Source organism: Athene cunicularia (assembly GCF_003259725.1).
Source record: "Athene cunicularia isolate RWA chromosome 5 unlocalized genomic scaffold, athCun1 chr5_part2, whole genome shotgun sequence".
Taxonomy (NCBI): Eukaryota; Metazoa; Chordata; class Aves; order Strigiformes; family Strigidae; genus Athene; species Athene cunicularia.
In genome coordinates this window covers 2,309,339-2,332,518 of record NW_020799102.1, presented here as the reverse complement: position 1 = coordinate 2,332,518, position 23,180 = coordinate 2,309,339, and the positions used below count along the sequence as shown (strand labels likewise).

General features: G+C 39.0%; 1 protein-coding gene across 1 annotated transcript in view; it reads right to left on the bottom strand.

Annotated features, from left to right (window-relative positions):
• The window catches only part of TRIM66 (tripartite motif containing 66), a 52,649-nt gene that overhangs the window by 2,993 nt on the left and 26,476 nt on the right, over positions 1–23,180 (bottom strand). Inside the window, exons 9-19 of the mRNA XM_026850629.1 lie at positions 22,071–22,957; positions 20,897–21,058; positions 11,260–11,532; positions 10,838–11,059; positions 7,642–7,709; positions 6,731–6,905; positions 5,668–5,975; positions 4,037–4,160; positions 2,436–2,510; positions 1,055–1,207; positions 235–453 (exon numbers count right to left, since the gene is read on the bottom strand). Coding sequence (XP_026706430.1) covers positions 235–453; positions 1,055–1,207; positions 2,436–2,510; positions 4,037–4,160; positions 5,668–5,975; positions 6,731–6,905; positions 7,642–7,709; positions 10,838–11,059; positions 11,260–11,532; positions 20,897–21,058; positions 22,071–22,957 — 2,666 coding nt within the window. The remainder of the gene's footprint in view (positions 1–234; positions 454–1,054; positions 1,208–2,435; positions 2,511–4,036; positions 4,161–5,667; positions 5,976–6,730; positions 6,906–7,641; positions 7,710–10,837; positions 11,060–11,259; positions 11,533–20,896; positions 21,059–22,070; positions 22,958–23,180) is intronic.

Here is a 23,180-nt window from a genome sequence, read left to right as displayed (position 1 = left end):
ATAACTGCATGGCCTGAGAGACTTCATTTGTTCGTGTTCACACATTTATACACAACTCACACTTTATTCCACTCAGAGGATCTTGACATAAAATTGTAGAACTGATCACATCTCTGTGACAGAAGCTTGACAGTTTTCCCACACAGCCCTGTCAAAACTTCCCATCAGTAGCTGTAAACAGAATTAGCAGGGTGGCCACTTAGCAACCAAGTGCTTTTGCTTTTGCAATCTTACAGCATGGCGCCGTCTCCTTTTAGGCTGAATGCAGTCCTGTCCGTATGATGGCCACTGAAAATCCTGGGGCAACGTTTTGCTATTCTGACCCTCCACTTCTTCAGAATCGGAGTCGTCTTGTTCCATTGAAGGGAAATGTCTATCTGGATAAACTTCCTTCAGCTTGCCCTCAAAGAATACAGCTAGGCACCGTCCAGCCTCAGCAACCTCTGAATCTGGCTGTAAGAGAATAAATAACCATTCAGTGCTATTGCACACAGAAATCATTACGGATCAAAACCAAATGACTACCCTACCCTAATGTCTCGCCTTGGTTCTGCCTGCTACATCTCCATCAGTCTCCTACACACTTTCTACAGTCCATTATTCTCTCTGTATTTACAAAGTAAGTACAAACCAGAAGCTGCTATTAAGGAACACATTTCTGCACCTCTAAGAAGAGATGTGCGGTGAACTAGAAAGAATAGTAGTCATCCTTGCTTAGGAATTTCTATGCACCTGAATTTTCCCTAGTTATTTTGCTGGTTATGACTAGCTTCTCACAGAAAAGTCAGCATCATTCCAAAAAGTTGTCCACTCACATGTCCCTCTTTCATTTTAGATCCATTTGTACCTTATGTTCACAGATCCATATATATATCAATTTCTGTCATTTAAAAAAAAATCATATTATTTCCAAAGAGAAAAACTGATTAATACTTCTGTTTATCGCAATCCCATATCCGATGTCAATGGAACCAATAGTTACATCGGTGTGACAGCTTGAAAGAGCAACTCCCTGGTTTGCATCCCCCCACCCATGCATACTAGAGAAACCTACATAATTGAACTTTGCACAGTTCCAAAACATGAGACGCACATCAGTCACAAGTTCGTCTGGGGAAGAATAGTGGGACTTGTTCTTTTTTTGCAGCTTGTTTCGTATGATTGACAAATCCATTGGCCTTTTGATGATCTGATAATAATGCCGAGCCTGCAATAAGAATAAAATGCAGGTATGTAACCTTTTTAATTAAAACATTTCCTCTCCAATGCATTCTATCCAAATTTGGACAGCAGTCACTGCAGAGGATTTCTTGCATCAGGTAAGAGAACTCTAGACTTTTGGTGCCTACACTTACATATCTTCTTCCTAGGTGCTTTTTGGTTTGATTAAAAACATATTTGCTTGCAAGATTGACCTTGAAAATAGAACACTTCTGTGACTACTTTGCTATTTGCACTTTCTAAAGTTTATCCCCAGATATAAATGTCATCATTTAACCATAATCAGTAATATATGTAACACTGACAATTAGCTAACATTTCCCCCAAGCAGTTTTATAAAAATAATGCACTGAGATACTGGCAGCTGATACTGTGGGAAGTAGTCTGCCAAGATTGGCTAAAAATATGCTACTATGCACTCTTTTTAAAGTTCAACCAAAGTCTTTTTCAATGGGCACCAGCTACCATGATATCCCACTCTTTAAATCTTTCTGTGTCAAAACCTACTTGTTAGATAATGTGTTTCATAAGTACATTGCAAGCTTTATTAGGTGGAATGATTTTTATATTGTTATTTAGACTCTTCCTTTCCATAAAACCTTTTCTTCCCCCTCTCATTTTCCTCCTCCAACTTGTTTCACATTGCGTTCTATGGTTACAGTAGCGTGAATTTACATCTTCCTTAAAATAGCCAGTTAATATTGCAAATGTTGAGTACATGGATGAAGCAGGAGTCTCTACATCTTCCCCCAAACTCAGTCGCATTACTACCTTTGTGCAAAACAGCAGAAAAGAGGGTGCCCAGGGTTATTTCTAAAGCAGACCTCCCCTATGGCAGTGCAACATTCTCCACGTGTGAGACACAACTTGCAAAAACAGGCCCTAAAAACACGTCCTCGTCTGGGCAGGACATGACACCATGTATGCAGCAAGTCAACTTTCTTACTCATTGGAACCCCTCATATACCTTTAGTATCCTACCAGCATCTTAAATTAGCACCCAAACCTTGCCTGAGAACATTGGCCAGCATTTACATGCCTCCAACCTGGCACCTTCAAAGCACTTGCAAGAGTGAAACGCCTACTCTTCCCTAGGAAGCAACACTGTTCAGAAAAAAAGCTAATGAATATCTCAGGAAGATGAAGGAGGAACTCACAAGGTGTGCCAGAGTATTCTTTGGATTCCCTCTAACCCATGCATGTGCAGTACTTACCAGGGGGCTAACAGGTTCATGGAATGGGAGGCTCATACTGCTGCAGAACAGGGAAAGCACCAGCTTTTCACACTTCTGTAGAAGCCAAATTTGAAATGCATTTTAATTCAAAAAAAGAGTTTAATTCTTGCCCTTAGTTAATCATAATACTAACAACAAGAGGTCTTTTCATGTACTCTGTGCATTTCTGATGTAAAATGGCACATTTGACTCTAACCTGGGGGATGTTTTGCCTCATAGCATTTTTATAGCTTTGAAAGTGAGGATAGTCAAGAAATTCAAGAAAGGAAATATTATGTAAAAATTTTTGTATGCATGTATCTTTCCTGTAAACTTTTGGGAATTAATTGCTATCACTATTTCCTTTCTGCACTCCAGATCTATTCCTTGAATCTTGGCTAAAAGAACAGCAGCAACAGTGTGGAAACAGTTACATGGAAAATGCTTCACTCTGTTCATATCCATTCATACAAAGGTATGTAAGTGATGTAGTTGGTAGTACTGTATGAAAACAGGTCTGTTTAATCATCATTAACTTGTGAAATACTTACACTAGTCATTTTTTTCACTGATACAAAATACACTACAAAAACATATAAAGCCATGTTTTCTCACAAGCAATGGACTTTCTAATCAAGTCCATTTTATAAATGGAACCTCACTAATCAAGACACAGATCCCAACTATTTCTAGTCAGTTGTACCCAATGCAATAGAAACAGGGATCGCATCAGTGTCAAGATGTCCAGCTCTTTATGGACAGAGTAGCTTGGGTCTGGGAACGGCATGGATGAATTGGAGCAGTGCTGTGGCTATACTCATAGGCCTTACCAGGGGGCCCCAGTGCTCTGACAACTATTGCTGCTGTCTTTATGTGTGATGCCCAAACTAGACTGGTGCCTTATTCTAGGCTTCATTTGAGCAGGGCCAGCTCAGCATCTGCACTCAGCTGTATGGACTTAGCCTCCCTGTCCAGCTGCCACCAATATACACAGGATATTTATTTGGAACCTGTGGCTTCAGAGTACCAAGTAGACTTTAAGAAAAGGCATTTTTTCATTTAGTAAAGGAAACTGGTAATGGGGATGTAAAGAGATAAGCTTTCATCTAGGATGAGTTAACAGTGCCTAGATGTCATCTTCAAGGGGGTTAATGGTACATATAAAGACTGTATGATAGTTTCAAACCAACTGGAAGTCAGAAAGTGTCTACATCACAAAAATTTCATTGCAACTGGCCTAAATAGATGGCTGAGAAGGTGCCAAGTCTTAAAGGAAAAAGATTCAGTGGCCGAAAGCCAGGCCAAGTTGACTCAGGAAAGCTTGCTCTGTAGCTGAGTGCAACTGCCCTGTTCAAAGGAGAAAGAAATTCCAGATTTGTTTCATCTTTCTATAAAATGTCATTCATTTTTAAATTGAACAGCAATGCCTAGATAGAAGAGGGTGATATAACTAAATACTAACAATGATTTTGTTGTATTTACTACTCTCTGAAACATTCGGTAGCAACTGAATCAAAACAGCCATCTCCAATGAAGAGGCAAAGCCTCATGCTGAGATCCTATGTCCTTTTTTAAATAGTACAGTATATAGTTATTCACACCTTCTGGTCGTAGTCATCAAGGCCATATTGTGCATTACAGTTGTGACTGTAGCGTGTGTTTTCACAGTCATATTCTATCTCTGGCTTCACTGGATTACGGCAAAGCGTGCACACCCATTCTCCCCTGCAAAACAAGAAACCAAAAACTTGTGTCAAACCTTGTCAAACAACAAACCTCAGGAACCACTGTATTTGGAAACAAGTCTCATCCTTAAGTAGTATTACAATAGCCAGCAATCTGAAACCATTCATCATACTAGATGTTCTTCAAGAGATTTAAATCTAATTAGAAGTGTAGTATTTTCAGATTCTACTCTGAAAAGTCACAGAGAAAAAGGCAAAATAGTAAGTGTTTGAAATCATGGACCAGCAGTGTGTACAGCTGCACTGATTCAAGCATTGTTTTTAAAATAAAAATATTAAGGAAAAATAGCCAACAGTTGGTTCATAAGACAAAAACAGATCCATTTGATAATTGATACATTTATTATAATTTATATAACTGACATATTTAAGAAATCAACATTATCAGAAACAGTCATAAAATGTGCTAGTACACAGGTTCCCAAAGAGATGTAATTCTTCATGTGCATAAGTGCCCTTCCTAGTAGATGCACTTTCAGAAACTTCTTTAAGAATTTCATGAAGGCAGTGATGCAACTTCTGCAACATCAGGGCTTGAATAGCCATCAATGAAGGTATATTAAAGAACTGTGAATACAGAACTTTAGTTAAAGGAATTAATTTACGTCATTAGAATTTAGAATTTTGCCAAGGAAGTTTATTTTTAAAGCAAAACTTGGTTTTCACATTGTTTTGAAACTAGAGGTTTAATGACTTAGCTGTTAGAGAAAAGAGTGAAAACCCCAGGAGATGGAAATTCCTGCTTTTTGAACAGAAAGAACAACCCCAAATCTCCAAACCAATATCTCACAACATATTTTCTCAGCTGAGGTGGTTATTTGGGCTCAGCACAAATGAAGTAGCCTCTGGTCCCACCCGGTAATGATTTGTAACAAAATTCAGAATTATACACCACCAGTAATGCACATTATCCCACCTCAGTTTAAAGTTTGGTATGTCGATATGTACCTAATTCTGGCTCTTTGTCCTGTATAATTCATCTATAACAAGTTGCTAGGGAATCTGTGTCTTAAGGAAATCAATATCCTAGATATTTCCACAAAAGCCCAAAAAATCCTAAATTTCCCATAAAACTAGCTAGAAAACTGAATAGGAACTCACTGATTACCCTTTCCTTGTGCTAGTCACTGTTCTGGCAGAGAAGAGTTGACATCTACACCACAGATGTTACATGGTGTTAGGATTTTATTTTTCTCCAGTAAGTGGTAAGAATGTTTTTAGAGCTCTGGTCTGCCCCCTCCTTTGCTGTACTGGCCAGATAACTGCAGAAAGGACATACATAGCAGGAAACAGCTCTTGCTAATAAATCATCAAATTCCTAGTGTGTAAGATAGTTCTTCCCTTTGCAAGAAAAGTAACAGAAAAGGCAAGTAATAGATGTGGTCTTGCCCTTGTTTAAGGTTGACACATACATCCCTGAGAATATATTCTGCCCCAAGGCAGTGAGCAGAAACGGAGCACATTAGCGAAATGTCATACACACTCACACTGGAAAGCTGAGCAGGGCTGGAACATGGCAGGAGAGATGGAAGACCTTGGGGCAGTGATCACAGCACAACAGTTCTCCTCCATTAAGACACACAGCACAGAAATCCTCGTTTTCTATTGGATTGACGTCCTGAGGAACTGGAGATTTTTTCACGATAGAGATGCCATTGCTGAGCTTCTGATCAACAGCAGGAGGATCTACAGGAGGAGAGTGTGTCTGTCCTGCAGCCTGGGACATGAGAAATTTTTTGTCCTCCGAGTTCTCCTCTTTGGCTTTCACTCCTTCAGTTGGTCTATCTTTATTTATCTTAAAGGAAGAAAAATTTGGGGTCACACAATCATCCTATAAGCATGTGACAGCAGTGGTTATCTGCAGACAAAATGGTTTCTTTGCAGTGGACTCTACTGAAGAGGGCACTGGGGTTCAGCAGTCCCACGCTCAGCTCGTCATCTGCCATGGGCTGGCCAGGTCACCTTGGTGAAGTCATTCCCACCACATACCACAATGCAAGAGCTGTACAGACTTCATATCACCGATGATAGAAACAAGATACTTTACAATATCATTTGCAAATTTTACATTAAAAACATTAAACAGATCAAAAAAAAGGGTAGTTTTTTTATTCCCATCAGAAATTCCCAGTTCCTTCTTTGGAAAGAAGCTCAAGACTCCAATGAAGCCACAGAAAATAAAGATTTGGAAAATCTATAACACTGTGATTTCTGGAATTGGTTCCTATCATTCAAATACGTATTCAGGTCAGTCTTAAGCTTTTTATCCTATATTTGTAACTAGACAGACAAGCCAGGCTGTTTGCTAGAACACAAAACCACTACAGCTATCCAATCCTAGACAGAGACTTCTCAGAAATTGAGGTATCAGGGAGCTACACAGCAAACTAAAAGCTGCTTTCTCTATTAGCTCCACCCATCACAGAAGTGTCCAAGGGCAAAACGAATCAACAGACCTGTTCAGTGTATAATAACTTTCAGAAACTCTGAGTACAAGTCAGTGGGATAAAGGGGAAAAAGCAGGTAAAGCATCAAGGAAATTCCACTCACCTTTATAGACATACTTGAAGACTGGGTCCCACATTCAATTATCAGGAGGAAGTTGCCCTCCTGCTCATTGTCCTGTGGCTGGAGCTTAAACACTGGGAGCTCCCCCACTTCTGATCTACATATTTTTAGACGTTCCAGTCGCACATAGGGGATCTTCTGCTCCTTAGGGACAGCTCTTCAACCAAAATAAGACATGGTTAAATTCAGTCATACTCCACAAAATTCTCATGCCTACTCAGTTTCAACATTTTTCATGCACCGTTGTTTGTGCTTCTTTTTCTTTGTAACTGTGACTCTAATGGCTAAATGTTGAAAATCTGATTTTTTTTTCTGATTCTTTAGGATTCTTTAAGATTCAGGCTGATTGTTTAAGAAATGTGAATGCAACCATTTTAAATTAATCATATGTGTAGGTGCATTACTAACTTCTGTGCTAAAACTTTGCCCTGCTCTGTATATTTTTAATTATTCCAATTTAAGTTGTGCTTGATACTTCTCAGTGTAGCTGGATTCAAGCAGGAACACAGCACATCATCAACTTTACTTTAAAATATTATCACAGCAGGAGCTGAAATCAAAATTTTATTAAATTTTTTGAGATGTTAATCCTATTCCCATTATATTTTATAGGTTTAATTGGGACTAAACAGTTTCTAATCCAGTGAGATAAATTTGCAAATTTTTATTCAGTCTGGAAAATTACCTAGAATAACAAAAATACATGAACTCACCACTTCTTTTAAATTGTTTTCCAGTTTAAGAGAATACTTTAAAACTTACAGAATTATTATCTATAAAAAATCTTGCATTCTTTTTAAGTTCTCCGTTACCATTAAGTATGAGAAATTTTCTAAATACATGCATAAAATTTCATGGCCAGTGCTTCTGTATATAAAAAAAGACTCTGTTACCTAACATTCTGATTGCTTTTCATATCCATTTCAAAATGTTCCTTTTCACAGTTATTGGAACCTGGAACAGAAGATAAGAAAATGAATAAAATATTTATAATATCAGAGTCAGATTAGGGTAGAAAGTACTTCAGTATTCATGTATTTCTGACTGGTGTTTAATATGATATCATAAGTGAATTATGGAATCATTTCATCTATATGTATAGAAAATGTGTATGCTATTTTCTATTCTGGGATACAGACTTTGTCTTTCTCTTTGCTTTCAACCACAGCTTCTGTCCTGAATATGAGGAGCCTTTCCAAAATATTTTGTCAAAATGGTTACATTCCCAGAGAATTATATTATGTACACAGCCATGCCATATTCATCTATATACAGGCAACAACATAAGTAATCCTCTTTGCTATACAGCCTTCACTTAAGAAAAACAGACCTACTGAGGTCTGAACCCCTGAGGCTCAGGAAGGCTGTGCAGTCTCCTGTTCTGCGCCAAGAACCTCCTGGACAATTCTAGTTACTAGAAAACAGAAAGGAAATCTGCCACTGAGGGATGAAAGCTACACTGTATGATTCCTTTCTCTCCTCCAACATATGTAACATATAAACATATGAATTCAAAACTATTGTCATATAAGCACGCAAGTAACTGTAGCTCTTGACTGATACTAGACAGAAAAGTAATAAAACAACTTTGGAGATGGGATGGGGTAGAGATGAATGCCCCAGTGGATGTCCTTGTAAATACCAGTCCACTGACAAATTTCATAGTAATTCCTCCTTTTGTTAGGAATTAGTCTGACATAAACAATACTAACAGCAAAGCAAACCATGTATCATGGCTATCTGGAGATAAGTGAGTGCCAGGAAAACATGCTTTTTTAAAGATAAATCTAGCTTGTGTCAACGGTACCTAACCCATTGCTTGAAAGCACTGTGCCTCTAAGATATCCCGTTGTTCCCAGCCACAGGAAACAATACAATCAAAACTGACAGGGAAAGGTGAATTTTACATCATTCCTAAAGTGTTATGGATTTGTGATTGTTTCTCAGGTGAAGGGTGGTAGTCCTGGGTCTGGACAGAATTACTAAAGGGTGACTGCACGCTCAGCTGAAGGAGCAGCTCTTGTGGCACACTGTCAAGCCAGAAGATGTTCCAGTAGTGCTGGCTTCCTAATATTAATCAGCATTTTCATCAGCAACTTGTCTCATGAAATAATAGTACCTATAAAACTAGAGGGGTTGCAAACACTGTGAGCAATGTTGACAATTAAAAAATGAACTTAATACATCAGAGAAAAAAAAATCTCCTAAATCAGTAAGACTGAATTGAGGTAACTAAGTATTATGCTTATGAAGGACCAGATGAATGTAATAACAAAGGAAAATAACTGACTAGGGAACTGTTCTGTAGAAGGAACTAAAGGTTAATGTGGACCATTCACTACATGCAAGTCAACCACATAATGCTGCTGCTGCTGCAAAGAGGCAAATGCCATCCCGCAGTGTATCCTCAGCGGTGAGGAATGTAAAACACAAGAAGTTGATACCCTGGCTCTGCATGGCACCCCAGAGGCCTCAGCCGCAGCTGTGGGCAGTGCTCCTTCACTGCGGAGCACCCAGAATAGTGCAGCCGGAGTGAAGTGGTTTTAAAAAGCACAACCCTGAGCCATGAGGAGAGACTGAAACCATCAGATTTGTTTAGTCTAGGAAAGAGAAGCGGAGGGGGTTTACGCAAGCCATGATAAGAAGAAAAGTGGCTGTAAGAGGGAAAATGATGAAATTATGTACAATTTTTACCACATCCCTTGAGGCTAGGATAAGAAGTATTTTGTTGTAAATTAAGCTGAAATGTTTAGATTTGATATTAGAAAAGGATGAGTCATTGGAGATACATACCAAAAGCAGTGCAGTTTGGCAGCACATCACTGCTGAATCCATCAAGTCCTACTGAGAGCCTCTAGCAAAGATTATGTTGCCTTTGCAAACAGTTAATCTCTGTCACTGGTGCACATAGTGACAGCATCTCCTCAGATGTCCCCTCACTGCACACCTTTAAACAGTGAGAGCAGGATGGGAGTTGCTCCCTCCTGATCCTTCCTTGTGAAAAGAACTGAATTCAATGCTCCATCCTCTTGCACAACAGGACCTGCCCTTTGCACAGAGTAAATCTGTAACATCTGTTATAGATAGTGAGAGTCTATATGTTGGGGATGCTTTCTATGTGTGGTGTCACATGACCCAAACCAGATACTAAAAGCTGCTCCTCTCAGAGACGCTTAAGCCTGACTGAGGCACAGCTTTTTAGGGGTGCGCCTGACTCTTACAACTCACAGAAATGATTGTGGCATAATTGTCACAATTTGGCATAGTGTGCATAAGAGAAGACAAATGCATCTCTCCTTGGCTCACTGAGCTAGGCCTCTTTTGTACTAATTAGAATTCTCTGAATAAAAATACAGCACAGAGATAGAAATATTAATTCATCTTTTACAGAGAAAAGCAGCCAAATACTGGCATAAGTCACAGGATAACAGCTTGATCCTGCAATCCCTTGCTTGCATGAATAGTCCCATTGACTTTTAGTGTTTGCAGGAATGAGGCTTTGCACTGTAGCACAAGGATGCTGGCAATTTGCCTATGAAACAAGTTAAATAAGGTCTAATTCTCCATCAAGGCTGAAGAAATAGGCCTTGGCTGAAGGGAATGTTCCACAGTAGACAGAGCCAAGCAAATGCACATACTGTGCAATATATTAACCCAACAAAAATTTGTTATGCTACTGATGTGAAGGACTTAACAGAAGGCACATTACATTTCGGAAGTAGGGAGGGTTTTAATTAATTTGGACTCTTCAAACCAGCTCTTCAATAGTCATAACGGCAGGTCTCATTAACGAGAGTGCTTCTAAGAGAACTAATACTCCAGGTACTTCACACAGACGCGCTCATTTCTGGTTCATAGATGAAGGATGTTAAAAATTCAAGGCATAACATTTCCATGTTTTTCCTCCACAAATGAGATCAAACATGCTTTTCCATTGGATTAAGTACTCTGATAATATTTGAGGCTTGCTGCAAACACACATTTCTATGTAAGTACATTAATAAGCATACTGCTTTGCAATGCTTGCAACGCACAGTCCTAAGAAAGACAGACCAAAACCCTAAATTAAATAACAAAAAGCCTGGTACCTTCTTTGCTTCTAAGTTGTGTCATTCTGGCATTCATGGGCAGGAAAGAAGTGTTGCTGAGCAGTTCAGAAGTGCAATGCTGAGATTTTTTGATCGAAAGATTAATAGGTTCTTCTAGCACTTTTTGCATAGAAAGAGTTAATTCATTAACTACATCTTGTCCAGCAGTAGCCAAGCTGTTTTCTAGAGGATGATCTACAGTATTGAAGTCTTCATTTTCCAGCTTCAAAGAAAAAAAAAAATCAAATTTTATTAGTAGTTTTCTTTCTTTCCATCTTAAGAAAATCATTTGTAATCAATCTTCACACACCAGATAAGGAAAGCTTTACTTACTGAAATAGCTGCCTTCCACGGACTAACAATAACATATGCTGTCAATGAAAGTGAATTCCCTTTCACTAGAAGAGTTTGTGCAATTCCTACCTTGCAGTTAGTGCTGCCCTGGAGGGCATCTCCTGGTGTGAGGCCAGCGGCAGCCCCAGGACTCGGGTCACTTGGTGCTCTGCCCAACGCCAAGCTGTAGCTGGGCACCAACTCTGGCGGAGCATCACAGTCACAAAGGGACTTCGGGGATGGGACAAGTGTTACAGCGGCTGCACCTTGAGTCTGTGGCTCAGCCAAGCTAGATAGCCTTGTTGAAGGTAACTCCATTTCTAGACTGTTTGAAAAGCCCACAATGCTTAAGGATGCTGAACGCTGGGAAAAGAAAATTAAAACCAACAATATGTTAATAAGTTTTTCAGCAGGAAAATGCTACTGTTCTTTCTATAATGGATGAGACACTGTTTCAGCTATACATAATCAACCAGTTGTGCCATGAGGGCTTGGAAGTATCTGTTGTAATCTTACACTGGGAAAGGAGACACTTAGGTTACTCTTCTGTGATTTACAAGACGTGTCTTCCTTCAACCAGTCCAAGGGATCCTGATTTTTAACTCCCTACAATGAATGGAAAAATCTAAGCATGTAGAATATTGTACTAAATCAATACTTGATATAAACCCTATAAGCTTCCATTAAGTTATTCCAGACAAAATAAGATTCAGATAAATTTTATCATTTTATTCAAAAATCATCAGATGACTATTCAGAGAGAAGATTCAGAAGAAATAAGATTCAGATCTGACACAAGTGGATGAAACTAGTGTTACTGTTAATGATGCTGAAAACTTTATGCTAGTTAGTGAGTCTGGCTCATTAAAACCTAAGGCACCCGCCTTACTATAATATTATAGTGTAAATCCAGAAACATCCTACATGTACTGAGGAAAGTATGTACATGTCTTGTTTCCAAAGGAGAGGAATATTTACCAAAGTCTCTGAATACTTTTAGCAACATGCATTTTCTACTGTCACATGATTTGTTACTGCCAAAACCACAGAAATACTGTCATCCAAAATAAAGCAAATCCACCCGTCTAGGTGACTTCCTTAAGCTGCCTTACATCTAGGAATTTGTACTGAAATTAGGGCTCTTCCAGCATCCATATGAAGCAAATATAAGCAGTCATAAGCAGCCTGCAGATCAGTGTCATTTGAATATGTAATTTTCTATTATATTTCATTGTAGTTCATTGCTGTTTCACCCTTGATAACTGACTGAATAAATCCTTTTCATTTGGCTACAATACAGTAAGTAGCACTCAGTGTAATATAAATCAAGACAAAAGAAATGTGTTGATTGCATCTGAATTAGAGTTTAATTTCATTGTTGTACTTAATTTTCTGCTAGGGGCCTGTGAATTAGAAATGAATCTGAGACAGGACCCATTTTCTAAAGTTAATTAGTATTTTTCTCAACTGTTACTCCATTTTGGATTTTGATACCTTTGTCTATCTTATTCCAACAGTTATAAAGACAGTAGACTAGATTGAGTTGTCAGCTGTGCCTGTGTAAATCCTACATAATATCAAAGTCAGTCTTTAATTCCTCTGCTCGCAATGCATATCACCTGTGCGCTAAGAGAACACTCTGCCCACAGACTAATCTCCACCTAAGGATGTGTTTTAACTTCCTCTTCCTCAGTTTGCAATAAACACTACAGTAGGAGCTTTGCCTGAGCAGTGACCACTCATTCAATGACAGAAAATAGGCTGCATTTGAGACAGAAAGAGATCAGTTCTTCTGCAGTGCTAGGGAAGTTTTGTACCATTCTACCACACAGTGCTCTAGTAAGACTTTTTAAACAATACTTTCACGTAGAAGGCACCCCAGAGACCCTGGTCTCTGCAGCCAGGGTACTGGCCATTTTCCTCCTCTTGAGGCAGAGTGTCCCTGAATGGAAGCAGTCTAAGCTGTAATAACTTCTTGGAACCAGCTGGAACTAGTCAAGCACCTTCTCCCTACCTTACATTTGAGCTGAAAACTAGAACACAGCAAACGAGGAAGTGCATTGGTGGAGGCACACTTTTCCATATACTCTGATAGAGCAGTTCTAAGAACGCTCAGGTTTCAACGGAATATATGTAGGTCAGAAAGGAATTCAGCTTTCATTGTCACACATCCTAAAGAAGTCCCCAAAGATGAAAAATGTTCATCTGCTGTCATAATTTTCTTGTGACAGGCTCCTGCACATGCAGTGACAATTGTGGCCTATCAAGTAAACATTTTCTTTTTCATTCTGTCACTCTTTTTATCACAAACCTTTTTCAGAAGACAAAATAAACATGTGAATTGTTCTCATACCACTTACAGAAAATAACACAAAGAAGCAGAATTAGTGCTTGAACTGAGCAGATGGACTGTAATCAGCCTTGCCTTTTCCCCTTATTTCAAAGTCCACTGTGAGCATTAATTAAGTCCCTGTGAGGTAGTTAAATAATTAGTTAGATTCTCAAAAGCACGAAGCATTCACAAATTCCCATCCAAGTCAATAGGAACTACCTAATGTTGTGCTCCACTAGAACTGGGCATGCTGAGGCACACACGTGACAGGCACACCACCCAAAGCTGCACAGCAACTTAACTGGAGACCTTGTGGCTATTCACTTCTAATCGCCACACACATCTTCCCTTACTTGTGTTCCAAGAGCGTGCCATCGTCTATTACGTATTGAGACCTGACCTGCGGCAGACCTGTCTGTGCGTAACTGTATACACTGCAGGTGAAATGTTAGCCCTACTAAGGCAATGGTAGGATTACTCCTGGCTTCAGTGAAACAACTTTACTTACTGGGAGGAATTGCTGGGACGATTCCTAATGCAGGAGAAAAAAAAAAAAAAAAAAAAAAGCATAGGACTTTGTTATAACTAAAATTTTTAGAAAGGTGAAATTCAATTGCATTGCATGACTATATCTTTTTTTTACTCTTCTAGCTAGCATAAGTTTCTTCAGAGATCTTTTTTAGATTATATAAGCCAATATAAAACCTTACTCTTGTTAAAAAGAAAAAAAGAATAATGAGGCCATCAAACTGCCATCAGTCTTTCCCTTGGGGCAAAAGTTAATTTTGTGGTTATTTTAATGATGAAGCAACATTATGATCTTTCAGTGCAAAATATTAAAACTCACAGTTAAGAACAGACACATTCCATTCTGATCCATTGGAGCTGCTGTCAAGTGTGAAGTGAACAATGCACTGGGAACAAGGCTCATTAATAGCCTATTAATTCACTCCCTAAAATAATCATTTCTTTTGCCATTAGCAAAAATTTCTCTTATCCCTTGACAGTTCTGCTAGTTTTTGCAAATGGGATGCCTTTAAAGAATTGATTTCTGTTTTATATAAGCTCTATTGCTTTTACATTGCACCCTTTGAACAACAACAAGCATTAATTATGCTCCTGGGTAGAGGGTGGCTTCAGCTGTAGGTTAATTTTGAAACTTTTGACATTTTAATGTACAGCCTTGCATATCAAACTACATCTGTGTCATTATAATTGGAATTCTCATTGTCTCATAATTAATTGTGGTCTGATAGTCCTTATAATATAATGGCAGCAGCATCACCACCCCAAAATGCCTTTTACCACAAATTTCATAGCTATGGTAGTGAAAGGTAAGAAGAAAGAACATGCAAAGTGCCTTCAGAGAACAAAAAATAAACATATTGTTTAGTTCAAATATTTCTTTGATCACTGTTGCATTTAAAAAGGTCCAGTGTAAACATGCAGCACTAATACAGAAGAATTCTGAGAAGCAAATACTTACCTTGAAACACTGGGATTAGGATTTGTTAGGATTGTTTTGGCAAAGTCTCAAGGCTGTTGACATTAAGTGTCACAGATAAAGAAAGCTAAAACTAGGAACTGCCAATTCTCTTTGCTATAAGAGAAATAACACGCTGCAAATGGTTGCAGAGTAATGAACGGCTGCTATTAAGTGGAGCAATCCCCCTGGCAGCTCATTATGCTAGGAGGTTAAACAAATGTACTACTCCAATCCAGTTGTTTAACTCACCGCACACAGCAGCCCCGATAACACTGTCTACACATGCTTCCTATTCGTATTTCTCAATTTCAGAATAGAATCCAAAGGATTTCTTTTCTGTATTCACAAGAAAAAGAATCCAAATCTTCCTTAACATTTTGTCTGAATAAACTGGAGCTGGCTTAAAGCGGAAGGAGGAAGAGATTGTATGGAGCAAGCAGCATCATGTTTTATTTATCCTTTTTTTTCCAGGTCAAAGGAAAAGGTTTTGTTAAATTAACATTCTGAGAAATGCACTTAATTGCATGAAGCATGAACACATTTGTGCTGTAAGCAGCTCAAGTCTTTAAAGTCAAAAAATAATCTGATACTTTAGGAATTTGTAGGACTCTAAATTCCAGGCTGTTGTTATTTCCTTCACCTTTAATCCCCTTAAAATTAACAGCAATTAGAAAAAAAATCAGCAACAACAAACCCACCCCGGTGCCAAGCTCAGATTCAAAGTCCTAGGGTTGGGTGTTAAATTATTATTACTTTCAGTCACTAAATAATCACGACATGCTCAGTACAATACTAACAAAAATAAAACTTGTGCTGTGCCCCTCAACTCCTCTCCCACAAATTTCACTTGCTTTTAGAGGAAAAAAAACCCAAACAAACCATTAGTTAAGCACTTACCATTGAGATGGAAGAGATGTCATTAATAAAGTTTAGGACAAATGTGTTGGGGCAAAATACCCAAGAATGCTACCTACAACAGCCTGAGATCACCTGTTCTCTCTGATAATCCTGTAACAGCAGCATCGGCATGTCAGAGCCTAGAAGTTCACAAGCATCAGGCCCCAGGAGAGGCTGAGAGGTTCCACCATGAACTGTCACTATGTTAGTCTTGCATGAAATGCCACTATTGCATATAACTGGAATAAAAGAGAAGCCTCTCTCAGAGTGCTCCTTGGATGGCATGGAATATTTTCTAGGATATCCATGTTTCGGGTACTTTATGGGGCTTGAGACAAACAGAGTTATTGAACTAAGAAGCTGGGACTTACTATGAATAAAAAAAAAAAATTTAAAAAATCAGAATTATAGCACTCTGTTTGCACCTTGATTATTATTTCTGGTCACCCTGTCTCAAAAAGTATTTATCAAAACCAAAATGGAAAATGGCCAAAGATGTAAAGGACTAAAGCATAGAACGGCTTCCATGAAAAAAAACAAAACAAAACAAACCACTAGAGACACCAGCAATCCCTTTACAGCTTCAAAAAGAAATGTTTGAGAGGAAATTCAATATAGACCCGTAAAATATAGCTATTATGAAGGTGGTGAAGGTGAAAAGATGATGAAATATTAGCTCAATGGGAGAAACCCTCAAAGGTTGCTAAGGAACATAATCAAACCTGAGTTTGACAAACACTGTCCAATCTACTCACAACTGATCGGTGTTCCAGAAGGCAGAAGCACAAGTGCCCAAGCCAGTTAGGTTTTTAGGATGAGTGGGGATGGTACAGAATGCTCACTGCCCTGGACACAACAGCTGGAGAAGGCAAGAAATCCTCCCTCTCAGAAGTAAAGCCCCTGCTCCTAACTAGAGAAAGAGGTGCACTTATGGAGTCTGAGGAGGAGAGATGTTCAGCTGGCCCTGCAACACCACCAATATCTGTTGCATCAGCACCTGAGACTCAAACTACAAATCTGTGTTACAGTTCTACAGTAATTATGAAATTTCTTCAAATGCTAGGCACAACCTTTAGACCTCTTGCTCATCACAGCCACAAATGACAGATACATGTAAGCAAAACAGGGATTGTATGTCCTTTATTAATCCTGAAAACACAATTAGGCCAAAAATACCTTGTTATTCTCACCTCTGCTCCAGAATAGATGACCCCTCTGGTCCTGTGTGCAAATTAATAACTTAGCATCATACTATGTAAAACAACAGGAGAACCATATCATTGCAGAAGGCTGATAACCCTTTCCACAGAATTGATAGTCTAATTGAGTACTCATTCCTTCACACTGCAACTTAGCAATTCAGTAGCTTGTATAGCTGTTTGCTGGAGCTAGGCACAAGTCCCCAGAACAAAAGTGCAGGTATCACAAAAGTTATTCTGAGATCCATCCTCAGTCTTGCTGACATTCCTACTGGAGAGGTTGGGTATTTGACAGGCATGGAGACAGAACAACTCCACAATCCAAAACAGAGGTCCTGGTTATGTGAGTGAAGTATACTGACAGGGGAGCGTGGAGAGAAAATTATATCCATTTTGCACACAGACAGAAAACTTCCATTTCTAGTGTAGCATTCTTAAAAGGTGCTAATCAAGCCGAAATTATGCTAAGTGCAGTCCTTGACTTATATCAAACAATCAATCTTCTAAGTATAGAAACATGTGTTCTGCACAAAAAATACAATTCACAGAGAAAGAATAGTTAGAGCAATACACAGGAAGACAGAAAGGCTGAAAAAATATCACCATTCTAAAAAACAGTGAAACAAATAATAACAAGCCCCCACATAACTGAAGTGACATGTTTCAACACTATACTATATACATGCATACAGAGCACGTGGGCACAGACAGGAATTATTCTGAACTTTAAGACATCAGTAGCCTTGATGCCAATGTTTCTGGTCAACACCAGCTAGAAAACCCTACTTCATACAACTGGAAAGCCAAAATTCTCTCTGCTTAGTGAAGCATTTAATTTTTAATTTAATTAAGATTTAATTTTTGTGCTGATAAATGGTGAAATGTAACACAAGAGGACATTTTAGAAGTGCTTGAAGTGTTTCATCCTTGCTTCTCTACTTCTGCTTATCAATAACCAGCTTTAAACGTGAAGGACGGAAACTAGTGCTCATCAAAGTAACTTGAACAGGCATTCTTTGAACTCGCAGGCACTCACATGGCATATGAGTGCCTCATACCGTGGTGTAACGGCTACACTAGCACTTGTCTGGGATGATCTGAATAACGTTCTTGTGGTTTCCCTGTTTATGAGTAATGTTGTGATCCCAAACTATTAATAGCATCTGCTCTATATTGCTTCACACATCAATATGATCCCATATCTCATCTAGTTATCAATCAACAGTATCAAACGCATACTGTAAACATGTTTCAGAATTAATGCACAGATGTTTAATTGCAGGGGCAACCAAGCCTTGCCCCCTCCAAAATAAGGGAAACCACTGGGCTAATGGAAGCTTTTCTTTTATGACGGATCTTGGCAAACATATCATTAAACAGTTAATTCTGAACTTTGCTTCATTCTGGTTCACATGCAGGTTTCTCTTTAATGAAAGAATCTTAGAAGCCAGAGAATTACCTACTCCACCGGCAATTCTGGGCACAACAAAGGCTGTCAGAGTTCAGCAGAACTGCAGCACAAGACCAAGAAGTCCAATACCAGTTATTGTCCAAAAGGCAGAATACAGTTCTTCTCCAAGTAGCAAAAGGTTTCTCTAGCCATTTCTCTACCATGTTTTCCAAGTGCAATATTTTGGACTTCTCCACATTCACTTCTTCCATGTCCTTCAAAAACTTGAGAGAGATTAAATGTTCTGAATACAGGCCATGTGAAAATAAATGGACAAACACCTATACGGAAATTTTTATCTAGAGATGAGCGTGAAAATATTTAATCAGGTGAAACAGAGATGAGAAAGAGACACCCCTTTGCTCTTAAATAGGAACTGATCTCCTATTTAAACCTAGATTTAATATAACTGTCAGAAAAAGCAGGCAGATGTCTTTAAACAGCATTCAAGAAGAATATATTTCAAGGGTTCCCCTTTATCATTTCCAGTTAGCCATTGACAGTGCTGTCAGTACATTATGGTTTCATTGTGAACATCTCATTACAAGAGATAAATACAAGAAAAGTTGGGGTACTGTGTCTGTTGAATGTTGAATGTCCTCATTTCTTGCAGAGGTGCCAGTAAACTAGTAAAAACCAGACAAACCTGTGTGTTCTGCAAAAGAGCATATATTTCTCAGCACCATTAAAAATTTTCCTTTTTTTAATTTTAGAAGTATCCTCTTCTTGTTGCCTCCTCAACTTGTACAGAAATGAATTGGTCTATCTTCCTTTTTTCCACCTCCTTTTCCCATCAGACTACACTAGTCTTTCTCTTGCACATCTGCTTCCATTTTCTCCCCTCTTTCTGACTTGTCTTAAGCTGTTGGGAAGTAACCTTCCTTTACAGGTCCAGAAGACAAATGAGAGCTTCTTCAACGTACATGTAGAAAAAGCCTCTGAAAGCTAGTTGGTTAGCATCACCATTAATTTTAACAAATAAAATACATGTTTATGGTATTTTCACAAAGTATGTGCTCAGGTTCATGGTCTTGCTCAGGCCTTAAATATATATCTTCAATTTTTACAGTCATACCCTAAAGTAAAGATATCCCTATCCTACAAAATTTCCATAGCTTTCCCCAGTCTTGTGCTCCATCATCAGAAGTTAAAGGAAAGAGCATCATCTCAGAATGCTGTGATACCATCGGCCTGATCCAGAAATTCCATCATATCTACAGGATTAAGTTAACAATGGCAGATTTATTTGTGGCTTCCAAATCTGATTTTCATGCTGCTTCCAGACCCTCAGTAATCATTACCTTTCCATGTCTTCACAATTAACAAAATGATCTCCAACAACTCTCTGAATGGGTATTGCATCATATATATGTTGGGTCAACAAAGCTACATGCTAAAGAAGGAGAAAATAACTTCCTTTTGGGGGCTAGTAAGGAAAGACAAGTTCTTCCACAACATTCCACACCCAAATTCCAAGAAAAAATATCCATGAAAGACTTCTATATGGTATACAACATGAGTTGTGAACAGAAGTAACAAACAGATTTGAGCAACCAGAATATGAAGTGCTATTTGGAGTGTTTTAAACAAACAGTACAGAGAAGTAAGAGGCAGCTTCTCTGACTCCAGGGCATAGGTGATATCCAGAGTCAGCCAGGAACTACCGATAAAGCTGAGCACTCCTGGGTTTATATTGCTTCTTCAATATTTAGGGCTTTCTGGTAGATGGAAGGATCAAAGCATGGCTCTATTATGTGCTTAAATATTCTAGAGATAGATAAATCTATGAGTTTTCTTACACATGAACAAGGAGGAGGAGTATAACAGAACCTTTCAGACCACCACATCTCCACAAGATTAAAAAAAATGTTAGCAAGACATTTTGGCTTACACAGTAATAATTAGTTGTAATTTCCAGGTCAACTATTTTGGAAGATTTCTCAGGCCTGATTTAATCAGAATTATTTTTTTCTTTAAGTTTACTGCTGCTAACATGTCAGTTAGCAAGTGCTGATAGTTAAATCCTTAGAGATAGGGACTGGACAGAATTCACTCAGTGAAGAAATAGGTCTTCTATTTATTTGCCAGTTCATGTTTAACAATCACGCCAGCCAGATCTAAACACTAGAAGAGCTTACAGAAGAGCTGCTGATCCTGGCTGTAGCACAGTGTGCAGGCATCTCACCGGGACATGCACACTAGGGTAGGCTATGACTGTCTTCCAAGGTTTACAAGCCATTTTGTCAACTTTTACTGTATTTTATTTTTTTCAACCTAATTGCAAATTCCAATGACATACTATATTCAATATTATCAACTAATTTTTTCCCTTTAAATTTATTTTTTTTTTAAGTTCTTGATACCTTTCTCACTGGATGGATAGGTGTTTGTTGCAATGTGTTCTCAGGGGAGCGACTGCTGACACTGGCTTCTTCATCTAGTGACTGTGACAGGGAGGGACTATCACTTTTGTCAAGAGGAATTACAGTCTTCTGGGCATCAAGTTCAGTAGAACTCTCACAGACCTACAAATCACAATTAAGAATTTGTGTTTTCAAAATCACAGAAAGAGAAATGGCAATAAATTCACATCAACTCACAGCATACACAATATGACAAGACTGAAAAGGCTCCAAAACAACAAAGATGTTCGAAGTAACCCTAAGTGAAGTGATAAATGAATAGAGAAGCATTTCTCTCAAACATTAATAAATTAAAAATTTTTTTAAAAAGTCAATAAAGCTGCTGAAGTGTACAGCTATTCCAAAAGCCTCCAGTATGCCCCTACAGGTAAGCCACTTTGAGAGTTATTCAAGGTGGGAGCTCCACAGAATTTACACAATGGAAAGTCCCAACCACCTTTCTGTTGCAATCCCCACTGCTCTGAATGAGTTTTAAAGCCACCTTATTGTACACCTTACCAACCTTATAGTTTGGATGTTCACTGCACAGCACTGACCCTTTTTCTAAAGCAAGATTCTTACCAACAGAGGAAAAGGGGAGAAATTAGCCCTGCTGACAAAACTGTAACAACAGAACAGTGTGTATGAATACTGATGAAAATCTTATAGGACATGATGCAGTAGCAAAAGCAGTTACTAGTAGAATGGGAAATAACTCTTAGACCAAAGAAAAGGTGTTCTTCACTCTCTTTTCACTAATGATTCAGAATCAAAAGCAAATCTTTTTCAAGAACTCAGGACTTAAAATTTCCCGTAAAAATGAGTTGAAATGGAGAGTGAGACTACTGCAGTCCTATGGTTACCTATTCACAAATGAAGAATGGTGATGCTTTTATTTTCCCACCTAGTGCTCACCTTGTCTAATTAGAGATTTAGATCTTTGGGACTCAAGTTGTTTACGCAGCACTTCACAGAAAATTTTGGCCCAGTCCGCATGAGGCATGAAGCCTCTGCTGAACCACAAACATAGACAACAACAGAAAGTTCAATCAAATACATGAAATGTCAAAGTTGTCTCCCATTTCTGAGCTTAGACTGACTAAACACAATATGAAAGAAATTTTAGAGAACTTACTTGTGCTTCATCTTGGATTTGTTGCTGAACTGGGGCTGGCTGCCTCACTATGTAGTTGATTTGACCAACTATGGTCTGTTGAACATGCTGAGGTGGCTTGGCTTGGTTCAGCTGCAAGCTGGACTGTCCTTGGGCCTGCAGAAGAAGCTCCAGATCCTTTTTCATCTCCTCCAATTCAAACTGGTGGTGCATTATGTCCAGGCTCTGCTGGATGACTTGTTTGTGGGTGTTCTCATTCTGACCTGATGGTGGCGATGCTGGTGGCAGCTGCTGCTGCTGTGGTGGCTGCTGCAAGGGGTTAGATTTCATCTTCTGGAGATGGCCAAGTTGCACTTGCACAGTTGATGTCTGCAAAGTAGTCTGTGTGCGGAATGGCTGTGGATGGCTCGTATGAACTTGCTGAGCCTCATGCGATACAACAGCATAGCCCAGGGGTGCAGCCTGCTGCAGCTGCTGGGATGGTAAGGGCTTTCTCATCCTCCCAGACACGTTCTCTGGCTCTGAGCATGGCTGTTCCAGTCCAGACTGCATTAGCTTCAGAGGCTGGGAGGCACCCCTTTGCTCTTTGTCATGTTGTTGTATGCTGTACTGAAGAGGAAAGGGCTGCTCATGCAGTTCGGGAGGTTGCCGAAAATTCTGATAGCGGTTTATGTCTTGGTAAGGAGTCTGAGCTTTGTTTGGGTGAGGTATGCTGAGGCAGTGCGAGCAACACACAGGTGTAGGACACTGAACTGCAGGAGGAAACTGAGGTGACTGACTCTTCGCAGGCTCCAGTTGTGCTGCTGGTGAACGGTGCCCGTGATACAAGGAGGTCTGTAATCCTGGCACGTTTCCACAGAGTAGCATATCTGAGTGAGAAATGTGTCCACCTTCCAGCGTGAAAGCTCCTGGAAAAAACAGAAAAATTACTCCCTCCTATGATCTTGACAAATTTACACAATAAAAACTGTGAACAATGGCCATTTCCTTGTCTTCATTTCAAATATAAAAGATATTCAAATATCCTATCCAAACAGTCCTTCAACATACCTTCAAGACAAATTTTTCAAGATTTTTCTGTGATTTAAATTCACACCAAACTCCCACTGATGTCAACAGAACTCATGGTTG